This window comes from Chionomys nivalis, chromosome 15, assembly GCF_950005125.1.
Source record: "Chionomys nivalis chromosome 15, mChiNiv1.1, whole genome shotgun sequence".
Taxonomy (NCBI): Eukaryota; Metazoa; Chordata; class Mammalia; order Rodentia; family Cricetidae; genus Chionomys; species Chionomys nivalis.
In genome coordinates this window covers 58,745,842-58,769,928 of record NC_080100.1, presented here as the reverse complement: position 1 = coordinate 58,769,928, position 24,087 = coordinate 58,745,842, and the positions used below count along the sequence as shown (strand labels likewise).

At 39.9% G+C, this 24,087-nt stretch overlaps 1 protein-coding gene across 1 annotated transcript; it reads right to left on the bottom strand.

Annotated features, from left to right (window-relative positions):
• Nucleotides 1–4,793: 4,793 nt before the first annotated feature.
• On the bottom strand, nucleotides 4,794–5,105 carry LOC130887568 (U6 snRNA-associated Sm-like protein LSm7). Its single transcript, XM_057790070.1, has one exon. It carries the CDS (start codon nucleotides 5,103–5,105, stop codon nucleotides 4,794–4,796), a length of 312 nt encoding a protein of 103 aa, XP_057646053.1.
• Between the last annotated feature and the right edge of the window lie 18,982 nt (nucleotides 5,106–24,087).

Genomic DNA, 24,087 nt, shown 5'->3' with positions numbered 1-24,087 from the left:
TCTGTCCATTGCAAAGAGAAATTTCCTTGATGTAGAGCAATGATTATACTTATCTGTGGGTATAAGGATAGATATCTAGAATTTAATTAGGGATTATGCTGGTTTATTAAAGGGGTGATTCACAGTTCTCCTCCAAGATACTTGATGTCACTAGCCATGGGTAGTTGGCTACATTTCCAGTACCAGGCATGAATTCCCTCTTGTTGAGTAGATCTAAGTTCAATTAGAAATCTGTTGGTTATTGCCAAGGTATGTGTGGCACCAATGCAGCCTTGGGGTTATTATGGCATTCTGGTGGTTGTTGTGGTTCATAAGTATCACAACTGGGCAGGACTGTTCATTGCTTCTCACCTTTGGATGCTTTTTGATAAAAAAGCATATTTGTCTGATTAATTGCCCCTTCTACTATGATCCATATTATTTCTCCATTTTCTCCTTTTCCTTTCAGATAAAATCTTTGTAGTTTGATATGAATATTTCTTGCAGTATTCCCCTGATTTGGTTTCAGAGCTTAAATTATGAGTATAAAGAAATCTGAAACCCTCTCTTAATTCCTACCTCCTTTTCTACTATGGTTTTGGCACCATGCTTCTGTGGGAATAATAGATAGCTTTAGTAAAATTTGGTTTCAAAATATTAAGATACCAAGTCTGAGTTAAAATACAAAAAGAACAATTCATGTAAATATTGCCGGTGTCTTTTGTATTAGTCAATTGAATTCAGCCATTGACCATGTATCCTAACATCATAGAAACTCTGCCCAAATCGACAGGTATTCTTTAAATGAGGCAAACTTGTGAAGATGAACTAGTAGAAACACCATCAAATGTTGTTATTAAAAGTAGTTACTCTGGGAAGATTGCACAAGTATGAGATAAGGACATAAGTTCAAATCCCAAGCACCCATGTAAAACAAACAAACAATGACAACAAATGACATTACTAGGACCCCAGTGTAGTAAGTTTACTGGTGGGGATGGCAAACCTCCTCTGGCATCTGAATGTGGGCACACATCACTTGTTCGTAGGACACACCCACCCACACACACACCCACACAAATTATTGCATAGGTTTTTATTTTAAAAAGCTTAAAATTCAGTGGAAACTTCTATTCCTATTTCACTGTGATTTATGCAGCTATGAAAAAGTCTTTCATTATTTAATCATGAATGAAGATCATTAGAAACATGTAATATTGAGACTCCAGAAGCCAAGGGAGGTGCACACAGCTCTACCTCCACTCTACAGACTCTGCAGCACCAGGACACAGAGACCCAGCACCAGGACACAGAGACCCAGCAAACCTCTTCAGGGAAGATGCAGAGGGAACCAGATGGAGTCGGAAGTTTAAGGAACACTGAAGAATCTGGTGTGGGACAGAGTGGAAATCAGGAAGGACAAAGGCCCTCAGTGTCTTCCTCTTACAAGTGGGCTGACTCTGAAATCTGGATCTTTCTGGAGGAGTGGGAAGAAGTTGAACGGAGTGTGGGAAACCCAGGCAGGAAGATCTTGGAGAAGAGCTGGGCGATTCGCCAGCGAATCAATGAGAGGAGGGGCCTGAAGAAGAGCTGGGAAAGCTGTGTCATCCTGCTGGATACCCTGCAGACTTTTCACAGGACACTCTGTCATGGGAGAACAGTAACTCTATCCTTGTTTTCTCGTTACTCCGAGGCCCTGTACAGGATCCTGGGCCACTCCCCAGTTCCTGTCTATGGTAATGTGTATGGTATGCCCCTGACATCCATGAACCATCAACCTTCCAGCAACGACCCTGAGGATTATGGCATCTCTGTTCAGGGGATCCCATTGTCTATGATGTCCCAGTGGGAATCCCTGTTTTCCAGAAGGGAGACCAAGAATTAGAGCTTAGCTGTTCTCAGTGCCACACCCACTTCCTGCCTGCATCCCAGCAGACCCCGGCCTCCAGCAGCAGTCATATGAATGGCTGAAAACCACCAAGATCCTCAGTGAAGACAAGTGCAGGTTCCTTGTTTCTTCTCTGAACACCTCAGGACTGTGTAGCATTGTGTGTGGGCTTTTTTCTCTACCTCATAGGAGAAGAAATTGTGGTAATCAATAAAGGTCATTGAAGTAAAAAAAAAAAAAAGAAAAAAAAAAGAAACATGTAATATTGTGTGTGTGTGTGTGCTTTGTATGAACATGAGTGTGTGGTATATGCACCTGTGCATATTCATGTGAAGGCTAGAGCAGGATTTAGGGTGTCTTCCTCCCTTGCTCTCCACAATATTCCCTTGAGACCGGGTCTCTCATAAAACTAGAAGCTTAATGTTTTGTCTAAACAGGCTAACCACTGCTCTAATGGTCTGTCTGTCTCCATTCATGCATAATGGAGTTCTAGGCACACTCAGTTATGCATGGATTTGTAACATGAGGGCCGGCTGTGGGGATTTCTGTCTCGCCCGGTACCCCACAGCTGGCAAACCCCAAAGAAAATCACACAGAGATCTCCACAAGTTATAAAACTGATTGGCCCATTAGCTCAGGCTTCTTGTTAACTCTTGTAGCTTATATTAACCCATTGTTCTTATCTATGTTAGTCACATGACTTGGTACCTTTCTCAGCCAAGCAGATTACATCTTGCTTCTTAGTGGTCTGGGCAGGAATGGGAGGAATGGGCTTACTCTTTTCCAGCATTCTCCTGTTCTCATTGCCCCATCTCTACTTCCTGTCTGATTGACCCACCTATACTTCCTGACTGGCCAATCAGCGTTTTATTAAAATACATGATTGACAGAATACAGACAATTCTCCTGTGCCATGGATTTTTACACAAGTGCTGGGAATTTGAACTCAGTTTCTCATATGTGTAGAGCAAAGTACTCTTAACCCCTGAGCCATTTCCTCAGTCTTTCTTTTTAAACTTTGTTATTCTACAGTATCAAATGTCATCATTATTGTAATTCAGGTATCATGATATTTACCTTCTAGAATAAAGAAATGTGAACTTATATAACATACTAATTGTTTCTATTTTTTGGCAACCCATACTAATAGTTGTCCTAACATATTCTTAACATGGTCATTCCATATTTTGTCTAATAATATAAAGTATGCCTTATAAGGAGTCTAAATAATTGAAAGTACTTGATCTTAAACTGCTTATTATCAGTTATAGAAAAATCCCAGTGAGGAGGTGGCTATGCAATGATATAAACAGTTATGCCCCGAGTAACTGTCTAGCTTCTCACTTGGTATCTGATCTTAGTGTCCTCCTTCACAGAGCCACATGGCCATGAGCAGTGTCTGGGTAGAACACTTGGCATGACTTCTGACCTTGATTTTTTTAATTTATTTATTAGATTAAAAAAATACCAATCCAAGTTCCCACTCCCTCCTCTCCTCCCATTCCCTCCACACATCCTCCCATACCACCCCCATCTAATCCTCAGAGAGCCGACCTTGATTTTTACTCTTATTTTTTCTGGTGTGGTTTCCTGTTCTGAGTAAAAGATTTCCACCCACTGTCTAGACACAGAGCACTTGAAGTTCTGAGTAGTTCTACTGTTATACATTTGCAAACCGTGCTGTAGAAGACAAAGAGAAACATGTGGCTTACATGAAATTTAAAGTCTGAATCCCATTTTTTGCTGTGAATATATTTTTCAAAAAAATAATAATCAGTTTTGTAAAACTGTCACAGTGAAACAAGAAAATTCTGAAGTTCTAAATAAAAATTATAAACTACTCCAAGTGATAAGTTCCTTGGTAAAATGACTGAAAAATTCCAGAATTAGGAAATCCCTTCTTCATATACTTGTGTTAACAAAAATTCATATGTAGCTTTATTTTAAAGGCTTAAAGTTTAGCAGATCACTTTCAGCATTAAAAAATCATGAAAATTTCTGCTTATCCATGACAAAATGTTACAGCATGTATTTGGTTTTTCAATGTGATTTTTCTTACCCTTTACATTTCTTCCTTAATCTCTTCTTACTAAGTATGTTGAAGAAAAGTAAAAGAAAATGTATCTGTGTGATAAATTCATTAATTTGTTGAGAGAAAACTGTTCTAATTTTCCTTCTGTTGTTGTGATAAGACACCATTTCAAGCAACTTAGGAGAAGAAATGGTTTATTCTGATATAGGTTACAGTCCTTAGTTGAAATAAGTCAGGGCAGGAACTCAAGCAGAAACCTGAAGGGCTGGTTACTATTTTACATGGAGTTACATCTAAGCAGGGAGCTCACAAAGAAACATAGCAGGGGCCATTATGTTGCAGCTTAGTAGCTGGCTTGATTTTTGTTCTCTCAGCAAGCGTTCTAATACTGCCCAGGACCACTTACTTGCCCAGGGAATGGTGCCATCAGCAGCGAGCTAGGCCCTCCTATATCAAATAACAATTAAGACAATCTCCCACAGACAAGCAAATGTGGTCTGAGAACGCTCTCAGCAGATAATCCCTTCTCAGGTAACATATGCCATGGCAAGGTGATAGTTAAAGCTAACCAGGACAAATTCTTTTGGTGGAGTTATGTAGCGTTAGTCTGTCCTTAAAATAGCCAAAGGACTTTATCACCCATGAATACTTAAGGGTCACTCTTTGATACCATTTTGCTAAAATTTTAAGTTAGATAATATCACCCTAGACAATCAAGGTAGCTTTCCTGCTTTTTTATAAAGAGCATAAGTGATGCTTTTACTTTTTATTTTTTGCTCAAGTCGGCAATTTTATTAAAAAAAAAAAAAACAAAATAGAAAAACAGAAACCAAAACACCAAACGGAAGCTCACACAGGAAGAGAGGGCCCCAGGGTGAGGCTGCCCTCTGCCTGCTAAGCATCCTGCCGCTGCACGAATGGGTTGGGGATGGCCTCCATGCCATCCTGTGGGCAGATAAGCACCACCGAGGTGCCGCGGCACACCACGAGCCCCAGCTGCAGTGTATCCTCCGTCAGCTTGTAGTGGTCATCAGGGTCTCGCCTGTACTCCATGGTTCCGTCCAACACCAGGTTGAGCAGTGGGTCAAACCCTTTCAGGATCCCACTGGCTTCCCGGCCACCCTGGAACTTCACTCGGATGGTCTTGTCGATGTACTTAGACAAGTCCAAGATGCTTTCTTTCTTCTTTTTCCCTTTGTACGCCATCTTGCCGCCATGCGCCGCTCTGCGCAGGCCTGGCGTTTTTATTTTTAAATACTTCTTTTATTTTCTGAGATTGTGATATAATTATAATACCCCCTAGTTTACCTCTTCCCTCCAAACTTTTCTTATAACCCTCCTTCCTGTCTTCCAAATTTGTGGCACCCCTTTTTCATTAAATTATAGAGCAGGTGGCAATGTTCCTTGTGAGACACTCTATTATCTTCACTTAAATATGGTAACTACTGATATTTTCTTATTTGATGTCAGGTTGTATAATAAATAAACAGGAAAAACCCCACAAATATTTGAACTAACACATTCTTCATAAAATAGGGCAGAGCACTCATGTCAATTGTATGCTCGTTTTTGCAAATGGACATATGGCCTTAGAAGGTATTTATAGCTATTTCCTCTACTACTCCTTCTGTATTTCCTTCACCCTCAGCAAGCACCTCATTCTCTGGAGCAGTGACGCATACCTTTTTTCTTAGTCCGTGCCCTTGGCCATTGTGCCTGTATTAGGCTGTTGTAGCTTCCCACTATTTTAGTCATAGGACATGGGAGCACCAAGAGGTGCCCTAAAGGACCTTCTGCACTTCAGACATAATCATTCTTACCCCCATTGTGGAGAAGCAATCCAATTTCTCCTAGGTAATCTGGATCAATCATCCCTCTAAACACTGTTATTCCTTTCCTAGATTGTGGGCTTCAGGGAAGCAGAGGCCTAAAGTGACTAGGAGGAGATTTGAGTTTTCAGTTCAATAAAGTGTTCATTGAATCTCCTGGCAGTAGTGTTTCCCACTCTGGAACCAAACCTTCTAAGTCTGCAGAACTTATGATCATGGAAACAGGAAGAAAATATATTCCTAGTGAGTCAGTAGCAGTGATAGAGTAGAATGACAACCAAGATGTGTATGTGTTTGTGTGTGTGTGTGTGTTGCACAAATAAATATAACCTGCTTTGGTAGATTTTGCTCTTTGTGTGTGTTTCATGGCCTGACTACTCTACTGGCCAACCAACAAAGAGGATCAAGCCTGGGAGTGGTTGTCTCTTCTCCCAGCAGTCATTAGTTGTCTGTAATTCTTTGTCTAGGGCTGGTTATCTGTTAGAATTGCAAGCTAATACACATTTTGATATTGTAGTTTTTATTTGTTGATTGACTCAGTGATAGCTTTACTGTGAGTTCCTTTGCAGAGAGAGGTCCTTGCTTGGCTTAATTTGTACATGTGATTAACATGTGCAATTAATGATCTAATGTGTCATTAGATGATTTGATTTCTATCAATCTATGTGGATCAATTGACAAGATGAAGCGCTTATTAATTGGTGATTTGGAAGAGTGATACTAACTTTTGTTAAGAGGACTTTGGGGACCTTGTAGATTTTTATGGCATTTTTAAAAATACTGTTGCAGTGGACAATAAGAAAGTAAATTTGACCATGGGACCAGTACCAGCTAATGTTCAAGTGAGACAACTTAGGTTGAACAAGGATCAATGGAAAGAAGTACTTATGATTGTTTTTGTTTTTGTTTTCAGAAAGGGTCTCACCATGTAGCCTTGTTTTGCCTAGGCTCATATCACACTCACAGTGATCCCCTGCCCAACTTCTTCCACCCAAGTGCTGGAATTAAGATAACAAACCACCAAACATGACTGACTAACTCTTTTGGTGGTTGAATGAGAATGCCTTCCATAAAATCATATGTATTACTACTTGGTCTCATTTGGTGGAACTGTTTTTGAAGAATTAGGAGGTATGGCCTTGCTAGAAGAGTGTGTAAAAAGGGTGGGTTTTGCAGTTTCAAGACTCCTGTTATTCCAAATAAGTTTCTCTCTGCCTCCTAACTACAGATCAAGATGTGAAGTGTCAGCTGGTCCTTTGACCCTGCCTTTGAAAGAGTAAAATCCAATGAAATGCTCTAACCTCTGAAAGAGTAAGTCTAGTTAAATGCTTTCTTTTATAAGTTGCCTTGGTCATGGTGTTTTATCATAGCAATAGAAAAGTAACTAAGATAATAGTTTGTATCAATGAGTGAGTCATTGCTGTAATAGACCTGAACATGTGATTGTGATTGAATGTAGAAGACTTTGAGGTTTAGGGACTAGGAATGTAGCTGAACACTGTAAGCAGAACCAAGAGCTATGCAGGCTATGGATACTCAGCTCAGGAGGTTTCAGAGGGAAATTTTTGCAACTTGGTTAGGGACAAGTTTTGTGACAGTTTGGAAAATAATGTGCTTCCTTCTGCCCTTGTCCTATGAATTTCTTGAGGCTAAATTGAAAACCAATATAATAATTTATTTGGTGAAAGAGATTTCAAGACAACTTAATCTGACTCTAATTACATGGCTATTAGTCTTATGCAGACCTATAAATAAAAGAGCAATTAGAGCAAAAATAAATAAAACACTTACAGTCTGAAAGAAAAAAAACAACCAGGGAATTTAATACTGAAGTCAAGACTTGTGCTGAAAGAATTTAGGAGGTCAGGGCAAGGCCTGATATGCACTGGGATAAAGGTAACTTCAGGGCAAAACGTCACCCCAGCTCAGTTGATAAATTGTGAAAAGAAAAGACAAAAAGAATGTTCTACTCCTAACGAACAATAAATCAAAACTGCTGCAAATGTGACTTAAGGCAGTCGGGGTTCACCTTGCATTGGAACTGTGGTCTCCATGGTTCTTGCTTTAGTGTCACATAGACCACACAAATAAGGCGTTGTGGAATCACTGTCTGTGGTTAAAGAGAGCCACTGAAGCCAGAACGTGGCAGGTGAAGCCATGAATGGACGCCCTGAGAGGTCAACCAGTGAAGCTATGAAAATGAAGCTTGGATTCTGATCGGAGAGCTCAAGACATTAGATGAGCCAAAGCTGTGTGCTATCTGTCTTGGAGAATTGGTTCCACTCAAGAACTGGAACCAGCTTGGAAAAGTGATGTATATTGCAGTAAAAGCTGTGAAGAAAAGAGCCATATAAGCCCTTTGAATTCAGAAATAAGCCTAAGCATTTGGAGTTTGTCCTGCTGGGTTTCAGTCTTGCTTTAGTTTAGTATTTCGCCACTATGCCCAATTCCTCCCTTTTGGAATGATAATGTGTATTTGGAGGCTGCTCGATTGTTTTCTGGTCACCCAGACTACTGAAATAATCGCACAAAAATATATATTAATTGCAACACTGTTTAGCTAATAGCATAAGTGTATTTCTAGCTAGCTCTTATATCTTGAATTAACCCATTTCTACTAATCTGTGTATCACCAAGTGGCTGTGGTTTACGGGCAAGGTTCTGGCTCATCTGTCTCCAGTGGTGGCTACATAGCTTCTTGTTCACTCTGCCTAGTTGGTCCTCCTATATCTGCTTACAACTCCTACCTTGCCCTATTCTGCAAAGCCACTGCTCAAAATTTATTCAATAACCAATAAAAGCAAAACATAGACAGAAGAACTTCCCACACCAATAATGTGTATTCTGTGCCATTTTATGTCAAAAGTATGTAATTTACTTTATGATTTTAAGGAGTTGTAAATAAGAAGCTGCCTTGATTCTCAGAGAGCCTTTGAACTTAGATTTAAAAAATTATTGTGAATGTAAAAGACTATGGGTATTTTTAAAGTTGTACAGAACACATTTTGCATTATGATATAATCAGGAGTATATAGGGGCCAAGGAGTGTAATATGGTGGTTTAAATAAAACTGCTTCTCTATACGTTTATATGTTTCAATACTTTGTCCTCCAATGGCTGGAATGGCTTGGGAAGGATTAGGAAGTGTGGCCTTGCTAGAAGAGAGGTGTTTCATTGGCATAAACTCTGAGGATTCAAAAGACTTATGCCATCTTCAGTAGGACTCTCTCTCGGGCTCTTACTTGAAGATCAAGATGTGAACTACAGTAGCAAAATTATAGTTATGGAATAGCAATAAAAATAATTTTATGGTCATCACAACGTGTGGAACTCTATTAAAAAATCACAGCCTTAAAAAAGTTGGGGACCACTGTATTAGTTGTCTTGATCATGGTGTTTCGTCATAGCAATAGAAAAGTGACAAATATAGATGCACTTTAAAATAAAGTGTCAACTGAAGAAGGACACTTAAAAGAAATCTCACAGTAGCTCAGAATTGGAGTATAATTGAGGGTTATTTATTTAGGGATAGACTCACAGATCACAATTCTCTGCTGGAACAGGTAACAGCAATCGAATCCTGCAGCCAGAAAAGAGGCCAGATGTGTGCTTTACATCAGCATATATAGTATAAGAGGCCACACCCAAGTGGGCAGGTAACTTAAAGGCTACTGAAGGTGGGAATCCCTACAACAGTCAATTAAGCATGGTGGAACAGAATTGTAATAACAGAAACTTGAGGCAAAAGGATAAGGATCATAAATTTAAGGCCACTTTGGAAAACATAATGCGTTCAAGGTCATCTTAAAATACATATCAAAATTCTATTTTGACCTAACAGAGAGATGTAGCCCCATGATAGCATATTTGACTAGTGTGTGCATGACTGTGCTTCATCTTCAGTAACACACACCTCTCTCTCTCTCTCTCTCTCTCTCTCTCTCTCTCTCTCTCTCTCTCTCTCACACACACACACACACACACACACACACACAGATAAGGGCATGTGGTTTCTTTCTTTAAAGACATTGTATTTTACCCCCCTCTTCAAGCCCTTCCTCACTTTATATAAGTCGGCTATTAGGAATGGACTGCTTTCTTGGCACTCATCCAATATCCTATAACCTGAGGTTATAATGTGCTGTACATTTTCCTGATAATGTCCCTGGGCCCTACGTCTAACTGTCACAGTCTCTACACACTTTGAGTCTCTGGCTCTATTATTTTGGTTTCTGAAGGAATAAGAATTATAAGTAAACTCAGTTACACACATAAATGATGCACAATTCTGTGTACTGTTTTCTTCTATCTCTAGAAACTTCACCTACACTTTACTCTGACTTATTTCATGCTGCCACAAGCACCACTTCAATTTACACCTGTGTCTTTACTTTCTTATTTAATTCTCTCAACCTTTCTTCATGTCTTAGTTAATCTCCATCATTCTGCATCTTTCTGTGACTTCATCTTAATGCGACAGTGAAAGTGATTGGGATGTGTATGTCTAGTCACTCTGTCCTAGTCTTTGTAATAGGCAAGTAACTAATGGAAACACTTAGCCGGTTCCACCCAGATTTCTCATCTTTATGATGAGAGAGATAATAAGGTGATATATATATATATCACTTTATTATCTGATTATTTCTTCTATAACTTGTATGGATCCAAATACATTTCTAATCCTTCTTTCTCTCTTTTCATTATTTTATGTGTTCATTTCCTGGAAGCTCTAACCTCCAAATATTCCTCTTGAAATAATAAATTTGGTTCAACTATTCAAGAATAATTTTTATTCCAATTCTTTAAAAGAATTCTTTTTTTTTTTTTTTTGGATTTTGAGACAGGGTTTTGGAGCCTGTCCTGGAACTAGCTCTTGTAGACCAGGCTGGTCTAAAACTCACAGAGATCTGCCTGCCTCTGCCTCCCAAGTGCTGGGATTAAAGGCGTGCGCCACCACCGCCTGGCCCTTTAAAAGGATTCTTGAGAAAACTGGGAATTGTATGACACCCAACTAATTCATGGTTCCTATGAGGGTTAACTGAATCTCTTGTTATAAATTTCTGAATGTTCCAGTGAAGCCTTTTGTTGATAGACATGCCTGCTCCAATATCGACTCAGAATGCATTGTTCAGCCTTCTATGCAACTAAGGCATTCCATTGGAGAATTTTAAAACACCCTGGATTTAGCTCTGAAAGTGCAACTTAATAAAGATTGCAGTCTGTGATGCAAGCTGTCACCAGGAAGGAATAAACAACTTCATTCCGTCAAGCAACGACGCGAAGAAATAAAAGTTATAAATGCGTTTGTCAGCCTCATCAAAGAAACATCACATTTGTCTTTCTGAGTACAAGGAAACTCCAAAATTAGAGCTCAACCTGTGAATAAGTGTGTTTTCTTGTATGGAGGAGAAGAGTAATGAGTAGGAGATGACGATATTTCTTCGGCAAATAGTAGTTTGTGAAGACAAACAAGATTGGGCTACAAAGACATCATTTATAGCACCTGCTGGAAACGTAGCTTAAAGTTTTACCTGTTTTTCTTCCCTATGCTTTTGATTTTTCTTTCTTTTTGAGGCAGGATCTTGAAATACATATGTTAAGACTATGATGGAACTTTCTACTAATTACTTAGTATTTCCGAGAAAAGATACTCTTTGAATTTTTGGAAAAGAACTATATAAAGCAACTAAAACAAAAGTATTTCATCAAGACTTCCTACCAATCATTTCTCTCTGATGTTATATAAAGCAATAGAATGCACTAGGAAGATTTAAATTATATTAATTACATTCATATGTAAATGGTACAATGTTCTCTAGAACGTAAACAAAATGTAATTGTTGGTTTGAAACGTGTTCCTATGGCTGGCCTCCACCAATGGACCTGAGGAGCATCTTCCAATACTGATGAGGTATGTGCTACTATGATTGCTTTATGGGTTGCTAGGGATCAAATCCAGGACTTCATGTATATTAGGCAAGGACTCTGCATATTTTTATTTAGATAACATTTTTCATTTATTTTACATACCAACCACTTTCCCCCTCCTCCTCTACTCCCTTCTCTTTTCTGTCTGTCCTGCTCTCCATCCACTCCATCTCCATTAAAAAAGGGACATACCTTCCATGTGCTTGAACAAAGCATGTCACATCAAGGTGAGGAAGGGCTGAACTCCTCCCCTTAAGTCCAGGTGGGCCCAGGTAATCCAACATGGGGAACAGGTCCAGCTCTCACTGTTAGAAACCTTATCAAGATACCAAGCCACACAACTGTCACCCACCTTCAGAGGGCCTAGGTGGGTCTCATGCAGGCTTGCTGACTATTGGTCCCATGTCCATGAACTTCCACTAGCTCAGATCAGCTGTCTCTAGGTTTCCGCACGATTATCACCCCAGGACTGCTACAATCCTTCCTCCCTTTCTTCCTCAAGACTCTTAGAGCTCAGCACAGTGCTTGTTTGTGGATCTCTGCCTCTGCTTCCACCAGTTACTAGATGGAGTATCTCTTATGGCAATTAGACAGAGGTTTCTGTCCCACCCTGCTGAGAACCGATTTGAGTGGCCGCCATTACAAGATGGCGCTTGGCCCCGGCCTTGCTTGCTGGACAGCTCCATATTAGGCAATGCAGTGGAACCGTGCCTCTTGTATGTGCAGTGACGATGATGTGCTTAGGGCCAATCCCGTGGCCAGGAGCATCGGCAGGCATGCATCGGCCAATCCAGGCACGACTCGTTCCCTTACCCCCTATATAAGCAGCTGCCGTTTGGTGCTCGGGGCCCCTCGCTTCCACTCTCCCTGCAACCAAGAGGCCCCAATAAAGCGTGATTTGGGAAGAATCCTCGTCTGGTGATTGTCTTTTCCTGCTGGTCAGGGAGTTCGCCACACCACCCAATCCCACAGCCATTCAGTCTCAAAGAAACAGAGAGCCTTACATTAATTTTAAACTAGTTAGCCTAGTATCTCAGGCTTTTCTTATTAACTACTTCTTAAATGTTACAGTAACCCATAATTCCTGTCTGTGTTAGCCACATGGCTTGATCCCTTTTATCAGTGAGGCATTCTCATCTTGCTTCTTCTGAGTCTGGGTAACAACTGCAGACTGCGTCTTTCCTCTTGCCAGAGTTCTCCTGTTCTCGTCACTCAGCCTCTACTTCCTGCCTGGCTGCCCCACCTATATTTTCTGCCTGGCTACTGGCAAATCAGCATTTTATTAAAACAATACAAGACCATTGTCCCACAGTAGGAAGTCACCAATCTGCTTATAGTAGATGGCCCGTTCAGTCATTCTCTCTACCTTTGCTAGGAGTCTTAGGTGGGGTCATTCTTGTGGGTTTCTGGGGGTTTCCCTGGCACCAATTTCCTCCATAACCCCGAAATGCACCCCCATCAGGATGTCTCTTTCATTACTCTTCTTCTCCATGATGCCTCCAACCCCCATCCTGCAACCAGCCCATCCAACCTTCTCCCTCAGTTCCCATCCCTCCCTGCCCCCAGCCCCCCATTCCCAGTTTATCCAGGAGATCTGTAGTCAGAGGCTGTTCATTCATTCCAGGCCACCAGTGATTAGAAATAATCACTCAGAAACTATATTATTTAAATCACTGCTTGACCAATCACTTAAGCATATTTTTGGCTTACTATTGACCCATTTCTACTTATCTGTGTATTGCTATGAGGCTGTGGCTTATGGGTAAAATTCCAGCATCTGTCTCTGGTGATGCTACATGGCATCTCCTTGACTCCACCTGCTTTCTCCCAGCATTCAGTTTAGTTTTACCTGCCTAGCTCTACTCTTCCCTGTCACACAAGGTAGCTTCTTTATTCAATAACCAATAAAAGCAACACATATACAGAAGAACCTTCCACACCAGAGATCTTTTCTGCTTCCCTTTCCTTTTTGCCCCCCCCCCCCCGCTTATTTTTGTTTTTTTTTTTTCGAGACAGGGTTTCTCTGTGGTTTTGGAGCCTGTCCTGGAACTAGCTTTTGTAGACCAGGCTGGTCTCGAACTCACAGAGATCCACCTGCCTCTGCCTCCCGAGTGCTGGGATTAAAGGCATGCTCCATGACCACCCGGCTGGGCACTTCTTGTTATCTGTATTTTGAATGCATCAAAGCCCACACCTGTAACCCTAGCACTTAAGAGGCAGAGACAAGCACTCCTATGCTTTCCAGGTGTTGAGTTAGAGTTTGTATTACTATGATGAAACACCATGAACAAAAAGCAAATCTGGGAGGCAAGGGTTTATTCAACTTACACATTCACATTACTGTTCATCACTGAAGGAAGTCAGGACAAGAACTCAAACAGGGCAGGATCCTGAAGCCATGAATGGATGCAGAAGTCATGGAGTTCTACTAGTTCTCTTCCCTTGACTTGCTCATGAGGTTTCTTAGTCTGTAACTTGGAGGTACAGGAGAATTGTCTGTATTCTGTCAATCATGTTTTGAATAAATGCTGATTGGCCAGGCAGGAAGTATAGGTGGGTCAACCAGCCAGGAAGTAGAGGCAGGATGATGAGAACAGAATTCTGGGAAGGAGGAAGCCCATTTCTCCCACTCCTGCCCAGACCACCAAAGAAGCAGGATGTGTCATATACCACCAAAAAGGTACTGAGCCATGTGGGTAGCATAGATAAGAATAATGGGTTAATATAGGTGATAAGATCTAATAAGATGACTGAGCTAATGGACCAATCAGTTTTATAACTTATAGAGATCTTTGTATGATTTTTCTTTGGAACCTTGCTGGCTGTGGGGTACTGGGCAGGACAGAAACCACAAGCAGCAGGCCCTGCGTGTTACAACTTGGCCCCTCCATTTGATTTCAGCTGCTGTTGAAATTGGGTCATTAACAACATTTTGATCCTATTGTGGCCAGTAGTCATGATTTCGGAGTCGTGGATGAATCACCTTTTGTTCTGGAGCAAAGGGTTGAAGTAGGTGTTGACCTTAAGGTATGACATTCTACTGTAGCAGTTTTCACATCCAAGAGCAGCACCTCCTGCTGAGGAAAAACATGAACAACCATACAGTAATTGCAGTTGTGACAAGCTCTCAAGAAATACTACTGTGTGATAAAAGTCCACAGTCTACTACAGTGCTAGACTGGGCTTAAACGCGTGTACCACATTCCAAGCTTCTTATGTGGGTTCTTGGGATCCTAATCTAATTCCTTTAGCTTGCATCAAAAGGATATTACCCACTGAGACCCATGAATGATAAAGGCCATAAGTGCATGAAATAAGGAGGTTACTCCAATCAAATCAGAAAGATATGCAAGGCTCCTTGAGCCACAATTGAACAGCATCTAGAATGCTGAGGAAATCAGCTTCTGCTGTTTAAGCCAGACTCCTGCAGCATTTCCTGACACAGTCTGAACAGGTAAATACAGTAGCTCACTCTAACTCCAAGACCCGTGTTGTTGGAGAACAGACTCAGACTGCAGCCTCGGCACGGGCTAAGGACTTAGTCACAGGTTTACAAGTTCAGCTGACCATCAGACAGCTCTAAGCAGAGACTGCTTTCCCTTTTACTTGCACCTCTGCACGAACTACTTTTCCATGTGACTTATGTGTCACCATTCATCCTGTCACCTAAGCAAGAGGTTGAGAATTGCTCTTTCCTTATATGTCAGATGTTTGCTCTCTTCTAAGACCCCTGAAGGCAAAAATCCATCTTTGTACCTATTTATCTCTAGAATGAGATTCAAGGCCTGGCAGTTCATAGACACTAGAAAGTGAATAAATGAGTAATTGGGACAGTGTCATTGTTCATGGCGACCTTTATCCCAGCCATACTGACTTAGAGGCCTGCTTCTGATGGTGAATGGAAGCAAATGACGGAAGAAGGAAGCTCATTCCTAGCAGTGACTGTTGTTTTTGTCTGAACTCACTTCAGGAAGGTTCAAATTCCATCAGTCTTTTAACTTGAACTTCCAAATGTATACATTTGTCTTTAGGTTTCAGATTTGATGAAAATGTCCCCCGTGGCCTCCTGTATTTGAAGACGTGGTCTCAGGTGGGTGTGGTGGCCCAAATGAATGTGGACAGATTATATAGATATATACAGCTTTAATAAGGAAATAGACTTACAGGACCACAGGTTCCCACGGAGCACAGCGGAGCAAAAGAAGAAAAAGGGGCTGCTGGGATCACGCCCGGCAGATTTATCCTGTAAACATTAGCCCGAGGCGAACACGCCCCCAATGGGTGGGGCTATATCCCTACATCTCCCCCTTTTGTCCAAATAAGATAGAACTAAATCAAATACAACTATATACAATAATAACAAATAATAAATATAACAAACAATATTGAGAACAAAACTTTTGTTAAATATTTTATCTCAAGGAGTCTAAATAACATAGAGAGTAACTACAATTATATAATCTTTAACTCCGTAAAGATCTGAGAAGGGAATAAATATTACTTAACAATCGAGAGATATCCAAAATGTGCAACAATTGACAGAGACAACTGACTATCTGGGCAATCACCCAAAGTCTCGTTTGTAATGTTGAGTCAACCAACTTTGGCTAAGGCCTAACATAACTGGCATACCATTATTAAAGGCAAGGAACTTTCTTAGGACTATCCTACCCTGTCTTGGCAAGATAAGACAATCCTGTTTTATCCACTTAGGGATATTTTGTATCTTTGTCAGAAGTTGAGGTATGGGCTTTTTTTAACCGTCGGTAGAGCATGAGACTCTTAATCTCAGGGTCGTGGGTTTGGGCCCCACGTTGGGCGCCAAAATGTGGTGGTGCAAATGAATGTGGACAGATTATATAGATATATACAGCTTTAATAAGGAAATAGACTTACAGGACCACAGGTTCCCGCGGAGCACAGCGGAGCAAAAGAAGAAAAAGGGGCTGCTGGGATCACGCCCGGCAGATTTATCCCGTAAACATTAGCCCGAGGTGAACACGCCCCCAATGGGTGGGGCTATATCCCTACAGGTGGGTAGCTCGGTTCAGATACGTTGTGAAGCCTTTCAGAGTTAGAGCATTGCTGGAGGAATTGTATCACTTGGTTGGCTTTGACATCGATCCACTTTCAGTTCCCTATAAGAGTTAGAGACTCACTTGTTTATATACTCAGGAATTCCATAAAACACAAATCGGAAGTCATATGTAGATAATATATGTAGTCCCATGCAGGCCCTACCCTTGCTGTTTTAGTCTCTGTGAGTTCATATGAACTTTGTCTGTATTTATTCAGAGGGTCTTGTCTTTTTTTGGTGTCCTCTATCCCCTCTGGCTTTTACATTCATTGTGCCTCCTCTTCTGTAGAGTTCCCTGAGCTCTGGGCAATGGATTTGATAGAGACATCCAATTTAGGGCTGAGTGTTCCAAAGTATCTCTGGATATTGTCTGGTTGTGGGTCTCTGTATTTGTTCTCATCCATAGCAGAAAGAAGCTTCTCTGATGATGACTGCATAAGGCACTGATCTATGAGTAGATAGAATCATTTGGAGTCAATTTAGCCATGATGGATTCTTACTCCCTTGAAGCCTTAAGACCAAACAAACACCTTCCTCCATAAGTTGCTTTTGGTCATGGCATTTTGTCACAATGAAACAGTAATCAAACACTGGCTTCTAGTATTATATCTGTTCTTTGAATTTTCTAATATATTTGGATTTCTCCAAGCTAAACCTTAGGACCTTTAGCAGTGTTATGGAGTTCTAATGGTAGCTTTATCAGTTTTTCATAACCTGTAAGGAAACTACCAGTTTAGCACTGCTGTACAAGACTCTGATCAGTACCAGGAAAACACAGACACTAATCCTCCTTGAGATAGAGGGCATGTGGATCTATCCCTGGCTGTCTAGGAACTAGGTATGTAGACTAGGTTGGCATGGAACTGACAGAAATGCCTCTATCTCCTGAGTGTTGCCCAGCTTTTTGTTTGTTTGTTGTTTTCCAGAGATAGTGTTTCTCTGTGTAGCCTTGGTTGTCCTTGAACTCTCGACCTATGTACCAGATTGTCCTTGAACTCATAGAGATGTTCCTGCATTTGCCTCTGGAATGTTGGGATCAAAAGGTGTGTGAGCTAATTGTATCATTAAATTAATAATAATAATTAACTAACAAAAATAATAATAAGATAAATATAGTTACTTGAGGTCTAAGCATTCTTCATAAAATATCAGTACCATCATTTTATTGAATTAATTCTATAAGGAAATTATTTATTCTAATTTCAAGGAATCTAAAGCTCTAGGGCATTACATAACTTACTTGAAGCTACAGTAAGTGGTACAGTAGGAGTCAGAATCAAATCAGTGCCCATTATCAATTTGTAGATGAATGGGCAGACCATCAGAGGTCTAATACAGTTGTACCTCAAGGTAGATCCTGCCCAAGTTAAGCAAGTGCATTTAAAACAGACACACATACTAAATCCAGGAGCAAAGTGAATTTCAGTCCTGCCAGCCCATGTAGAGTTCAATGTTATTTTTTTTTTCTTCAGAGAAATGGGATTAGAAGTGGCTGTTTCTGTCATACTTCAGAAGTGATTTAAAAAGCTTAATCACCCTTGAGCACAGGGTAGTGCTTCCTCTAATGTTTTTCAAGAGGAATGTCATGGGCCGAGTCTTCTGTCCTAAGTGCAGTCATGGAGCACATAAAATAATTCTCCTGTCATAAAAAGCACTGGTTTGTAATTGCAAGTGTAATGGATTAACCAAATGCCACACATGTGACTCTTAAGAACTCCATTTAAAATAATAACCTATTTAGGAATAATCACTTAAAGTGTATCTTCTCTAAGCTGCTCCTGGAGGCAAGACACTTAAATTAGTTTAACAAGAATGTTGTAAAAGGAAAATTTACAAACTGCTGGCTCTATCACTTTCTTTTACAGTTGGTTGTTCTTGCAAATGTATCAGTGTTATTAGGTTAATTTTCTTCTTTATCTTAATGTATTGAATAATAAGAAAAGGAAATTGTGTCTTAAAGAGAATATCTTTCTCTGGTGAGCTCTGTAGTGACTTTGCATGGCAGAGGTGGTGTGTGTATGGATAGTGCCAAGATTTTAATGGAGGTCAGAAGAAATTAAGGGGTAAAGCTAAGAAACACATTAAGGACCTTTAAGAAAACTGGTTTCCATTCTCTAGGCAATTATACATTTGAAACCCTTTTGTCATGTGCCCTCACTTGGTTGCCTGCTCCTTTGAAGCCTTTCTCTGCTACCATATTTGTGCATTTTCATCAAATTTAGGTGTGCTGACACTGGATAAGGAGGTGTGTGTGTGTGTGTGTGTGTGTGTGTATTTATAGAGTATTCAGTAAAGAATTCAGACACTTACAAACCAAACTATATAGCCTACTAAATAAATGTTCAACTATTGGATTAGGAAAGAAACTACAGATATATAAGCAGTTTCTGTAATTTTGTCAACACAGAAATGACCCATATTATATAGTACTTAATTGTTATTGATATACTGTTATTCTTACTATCAGTCTGAGATATCTATAGTAATCAAATGTGTCATATGACCTTCGTGCTTATTCACTAATGGTAACATATTACCATTCTAGGATAAATCATTAAAAACCACACATGTTTTTATATGTTTTAAGTAAAAAACAAATTATGATTGGTTAGAACCTAATATATTATCATTTTATAGTAAAATATCTTGATAATTAAATTCCAATATATATTTTTGTTTTATGATATGTCCCTCACAATTACTCTCTAAGGTGTTCATAGGTGTCTTGGGCTTAACAGAGGTTTCTGAGATGAAGGAAGTTTAAGAATAGCTTTAGTTAGGAGTTTGGGTCCTTGATTCTGACAAATGTTTTGCAAACTGCTTAATTATCTATGTCTGTTTCTTTTCTTTTTTTTGTGGTAAAATACGCATTTTATTTTATTTTTATTTTTTTATTAAAGATTTCTGCCTCCTCCCCGCCACCGCCTCCCATTTCCCTCCCCCTCTCCCGATTAGGTCCCCCTCCCTCGTCAGCCCAAAGAGCAATCAGGGTTCCCTGCCCTGTGGGAAGTCTAAGGACAACCCACCTCCATCCAGGTCTAGTAAGGTGAGCATCCAAACTGCCTAGGCTCCCACAAAGCCAGTACGTGCAGTAGGATAAAAAACCCATTGTCATTGTTCTTGAGTTTTCAGTAGTCCTCATTGTCCGCTATGTTCAGCGAGTCCGGTTTTATCCCATGCTTTTTCAGACCCAGGCCAGCTGGCCTTGGTGAGTTCCCGATAGAACATCCCCATTTTCTCAGTGTGTGGGTGCACCCCTTGCAGTCCTGAGTTCCTTGCTTGTGCTCTCTCTCCTTCTGCTCCTGATTTGGACCTTGAGGTTTCAGTCAGGTGCTCCAATGTGGGTCTCTGTCTCTGTCTCCTTTCATCGCCTGATGAAGGTTAATATTCAGGAGGATGCTTATATGTTTTTCTTTGGGTTCACCTTCTTATTTAGCTTCTCTAGGATCACGAATTAAAGGCTCAATGTCCTTTATTTATGGCTAGAAACCAAATATGAGTGAGTACATCCCATGTTCCTCTTTTTGGGTCTGGCTTACCTCACTCAGGACAGTGTTTTCTATTTCCATCCATTTGCATGCAAAATTCAAGAAGTCATTGTTTTTAACTGCTGAGTAGTACTCTAATATGTGTATATTCCATACTTTCTTCATCCATTCTTCCATTGAAGGGCATCTAGGTTGTTTCCAGGTTCTGGCTATTACAAACAATGCTGCTATGAATATAGTTGAGCATACACTTTTGTTGTATGATAGGGCATCTCTTGGGTATATTCCCAAGGGTGGTTTTGCTGGGTCCAGGGGTAGGTTGATCCTGAATTTTCTGAGAAACCGCCATATTGCTTTCCAAAGTGGTTGTGCAATTTTGCATTCCCACTAGCAATGGATGAGTGTACCCCTTTCTCCACAACCTCTCCAGCAAAGGCTATCATTGGTGTTTTTGATTTTAGCCATTTGACAGGTCTAAGATGGTATCTTAAAGTTGTCTTGATTTGCATTTCCCTGATCGTTAAGGAAGTTGAGCATGATCTTAAGTGTCTTTTGGCCATTTGAACTTCTTCTGTTGAGAATTTTATGTTCAGCTTAGTGCCCCATTTTATAATTGGGTTGATTAGCCTTTTACGGTCTAGTTTCTTGAGTTCTCTATATATTTTGGAGATCAGACTTTTGTCAGTTGCGGGGTTGGTGAAGATCTTCTCCCAGTGAGTGGATTGCCTTTTTGTCTTAGTGACAGTGTCCTTTGCTTTACAGAAGCTTCTCAGTCTCAGGAGGTCCGATTTATTCAATGATGCCCTTAGTGTCTGTGCTGCTGGGGTTATACGTAGGAAGTGGTCTCCTGTGCCCATGTGTTGTAGAGTACTTCCCACTTTCTCTTCTATCAGGTTCAGTGTGTTCGGACTGATATTGAGGTCTTTAATCCATTTGGACTTGAGTTTTGTGCATGGTGATAGCTATGGATCTATTTTCATTCTTCTACAGATTGTATGTTTGTTTCTTCCCGAAAAGCAGAGCAGAGTGGAGACTACACAGTGTCTCCTTCATAGACCCAAGATGATCTTATGTGGCATAAGCATCAAGTTTAAACATAGCCATCTTCCTGCCACTATGAATTAAGTCTGAGTCATTGTTTTATTTTATGCCAAAATTAAATAAAAGCATTAAATATTTAAAAGGAATTTAGAGGCTTTATTGGTTGAATTTTGTCCAACAAGTAAGTACTCCAAGGAACTGGGAAATAACTTAGAGGGCAAAGAAGTTGCTGTGAGGACACAAGTTCATATACTTAGCACCCATATAAAACTACAGATCAGATACAGGTCAGGGTAGAGAAAGGTAGATCCTGGGAGGTTTGATGGTTATCTAGATAGACCAAAGCTTTAAGCATTAGAACAAATAAAATTCTCTGTCTCAAAAAGAAATGGAACTCTCACCTCCAAACATATCTGCATGGGTACATGTACCACACACATACATGTGTACACATGCAACACACAGATATGCTTAAATTTTTCTCAGTCATACATATCATGGGTTGTGACCTTCTTTGATTATATAGCCTCTTGAATTATCAATATGACTGGTCTCCTTACTAAAAGAGGCCATGAGAAGAAATATAGACACAAATATAGATACACATTAAATTGAGAGAAGTGGATATAGAAACATGAAAAACAATATGTGGAACATAGGTTTGGAGTACAATCAAAAGAATGCCAATAATTACTGGCAAGCCATGGGAACTATACAAGGCAAAAGAGAAGGCAAGGTTCAGAGGGAAGATGGCTTTGGTAATACCTTGATTTTAAACTTCTAGATTCCAGAACAGAGAACACATTTCTGTGACCAATTAGTGCCTTTTTATGGCAACTAGAAACTAATAAAATCACCTTTTAAATATTATAAAAATGTCCTAGTTTTGTACATGTACTCTAAAACTTATAGAACATAATATAGTTTCTGCTTGTACATATGCATATAATAAATACATATGTACATACACACACGTATGTGTGTGTGTTTATATGCATCCAAATCACACATTTACGTGATTTCTATATGAATTTCTAGCCCTCATTTTTTACTTTCTAACTTGAATTAAGAGTTAACAACTCATAGATTAGAAACAACTCATAAATGATTGTGCTTTACCGGATTATTACAGAAAGGAAATGCTTAATGTATAATAGGAATCAAATTATCTTGATTAATAACCATTAAAAAAGCAATTTGCACCAAGAGTATTTTATTCTTCATTGGTTAGAGTACTCCATGAATTCAAATTTGTTATGCCACACTACACATTGAAAACGAGGTCCATGACCACTGTCTATACAGAATGATGTCATTGATATTGAGTTTTCTGGAAAATGTCAATGAGGAGTTCATTTCTCTTAGTTCTCATAGTAGCGTTGTGATAAAACTGGTGTTTCACCTCATTGAGTCTTATATCATCTAGCTGTTCCAAAGGTCAAAAGGGTTGCAGGTACTACCTTTTCCTCATGGAGATCCTTACCTTAAATTCAAGCATTAAATCCTGAGAAAAATCTGACAAGAATTTCCCAATGAAAACTTTGAAGAAAACAGAAGTATGTCATAATGTCTAAGATTTGCATCAATCTGTTTTTCCACATTGGGAACATTTATTGAGTTAAGACATATAAAAAAGCCAGATTTGCTTAGGGGCAGTTTCTGAGTATTTTTGGTTTAGTGAAGCAAGTGTGCTGTGTGTTTTATGTGGTATTCTTTTATAGTCAAAAGTAAACTGCTTGGGATTGTGATGCTCATGCTTATGATACTTGAATGTAAATTAGAGAAGACATATAACACATGGAAATTACTTAATAACATTAGAATTATCCATCATGTATACACTTAATTTTCATTGTAAAAAAATAAGGACCATCCTAACTCCAATATTCCAGATGTGTTGACTGAGTTTCTGTCCTGCCAGGTTTATGTTCTCCCACCAGGTCCCACAGCTGTTTAGCCCCAAAGAAATCACACAGAGAGTCTGCATTAGTTATAAACTAATTGGCCCATTAGCTCAGGCTTCTTATTAACTCTTATAACTTATATTAACCCATTATTCTTATCTATTTTAGCCACATGGCTCAGTACCTTTTTCAGTGAGGCAATCACATCCTGCTTCTTCAGTGTCTGGGCAGGACTGCAGGAAAAGCTTCCTTCTTCCCAGAATACTCCTGTTCTCATTGCCCCACCTCTACTTCCTATCTGGTTGTCCCCCCTATACTTCCTGCCTGTCTACTGGCCAATCAGAATTTATTTAAAACATAATTGACAGAATACAGAATTGTTCTGCACCACACATGGTATGTTTTCTAATCATGATGAGAAATTACAAGACAATAGAATGTGAGTGGTTGATGTTATTGGCCTTTTACAGCTTGGGAAATGTTCTCTACATTTCTGTAAGGGAGGCAACTTCCTCTTTCTCATGAATACACATCAATGAGAATTGTCCTCCTGGGCTCAACCATTATGAGTTTAGGAGACAGCAAGTGTTTAGGTTCTATAAGTATGTGGCTCCTGAAATAGGGAAGGCTATGTCCTACCTGCCCAAGCCATGGTGTGATGGTGACTTTCTGGATACAGGTGTACAGAAGTAAGTCCAGCTACAATTTCAGGGTTTGCTGAGTGAAAGAGGGCAGAATTCCAGAGAGGAGTAGTAGCCTAATGGATGCGGTCTATGTGGCTAATAGAGGTGGAAGAGATCAGCATAGGGAAGCATCTCCAGTTGTTGGCTAGCTTGACTCAGACTTTAGACAGTGGCACTTGTCAAAGATAAGACCACCAGAAGATGGTAGCACGAATGCACCCAATGTGTCCCACATGGT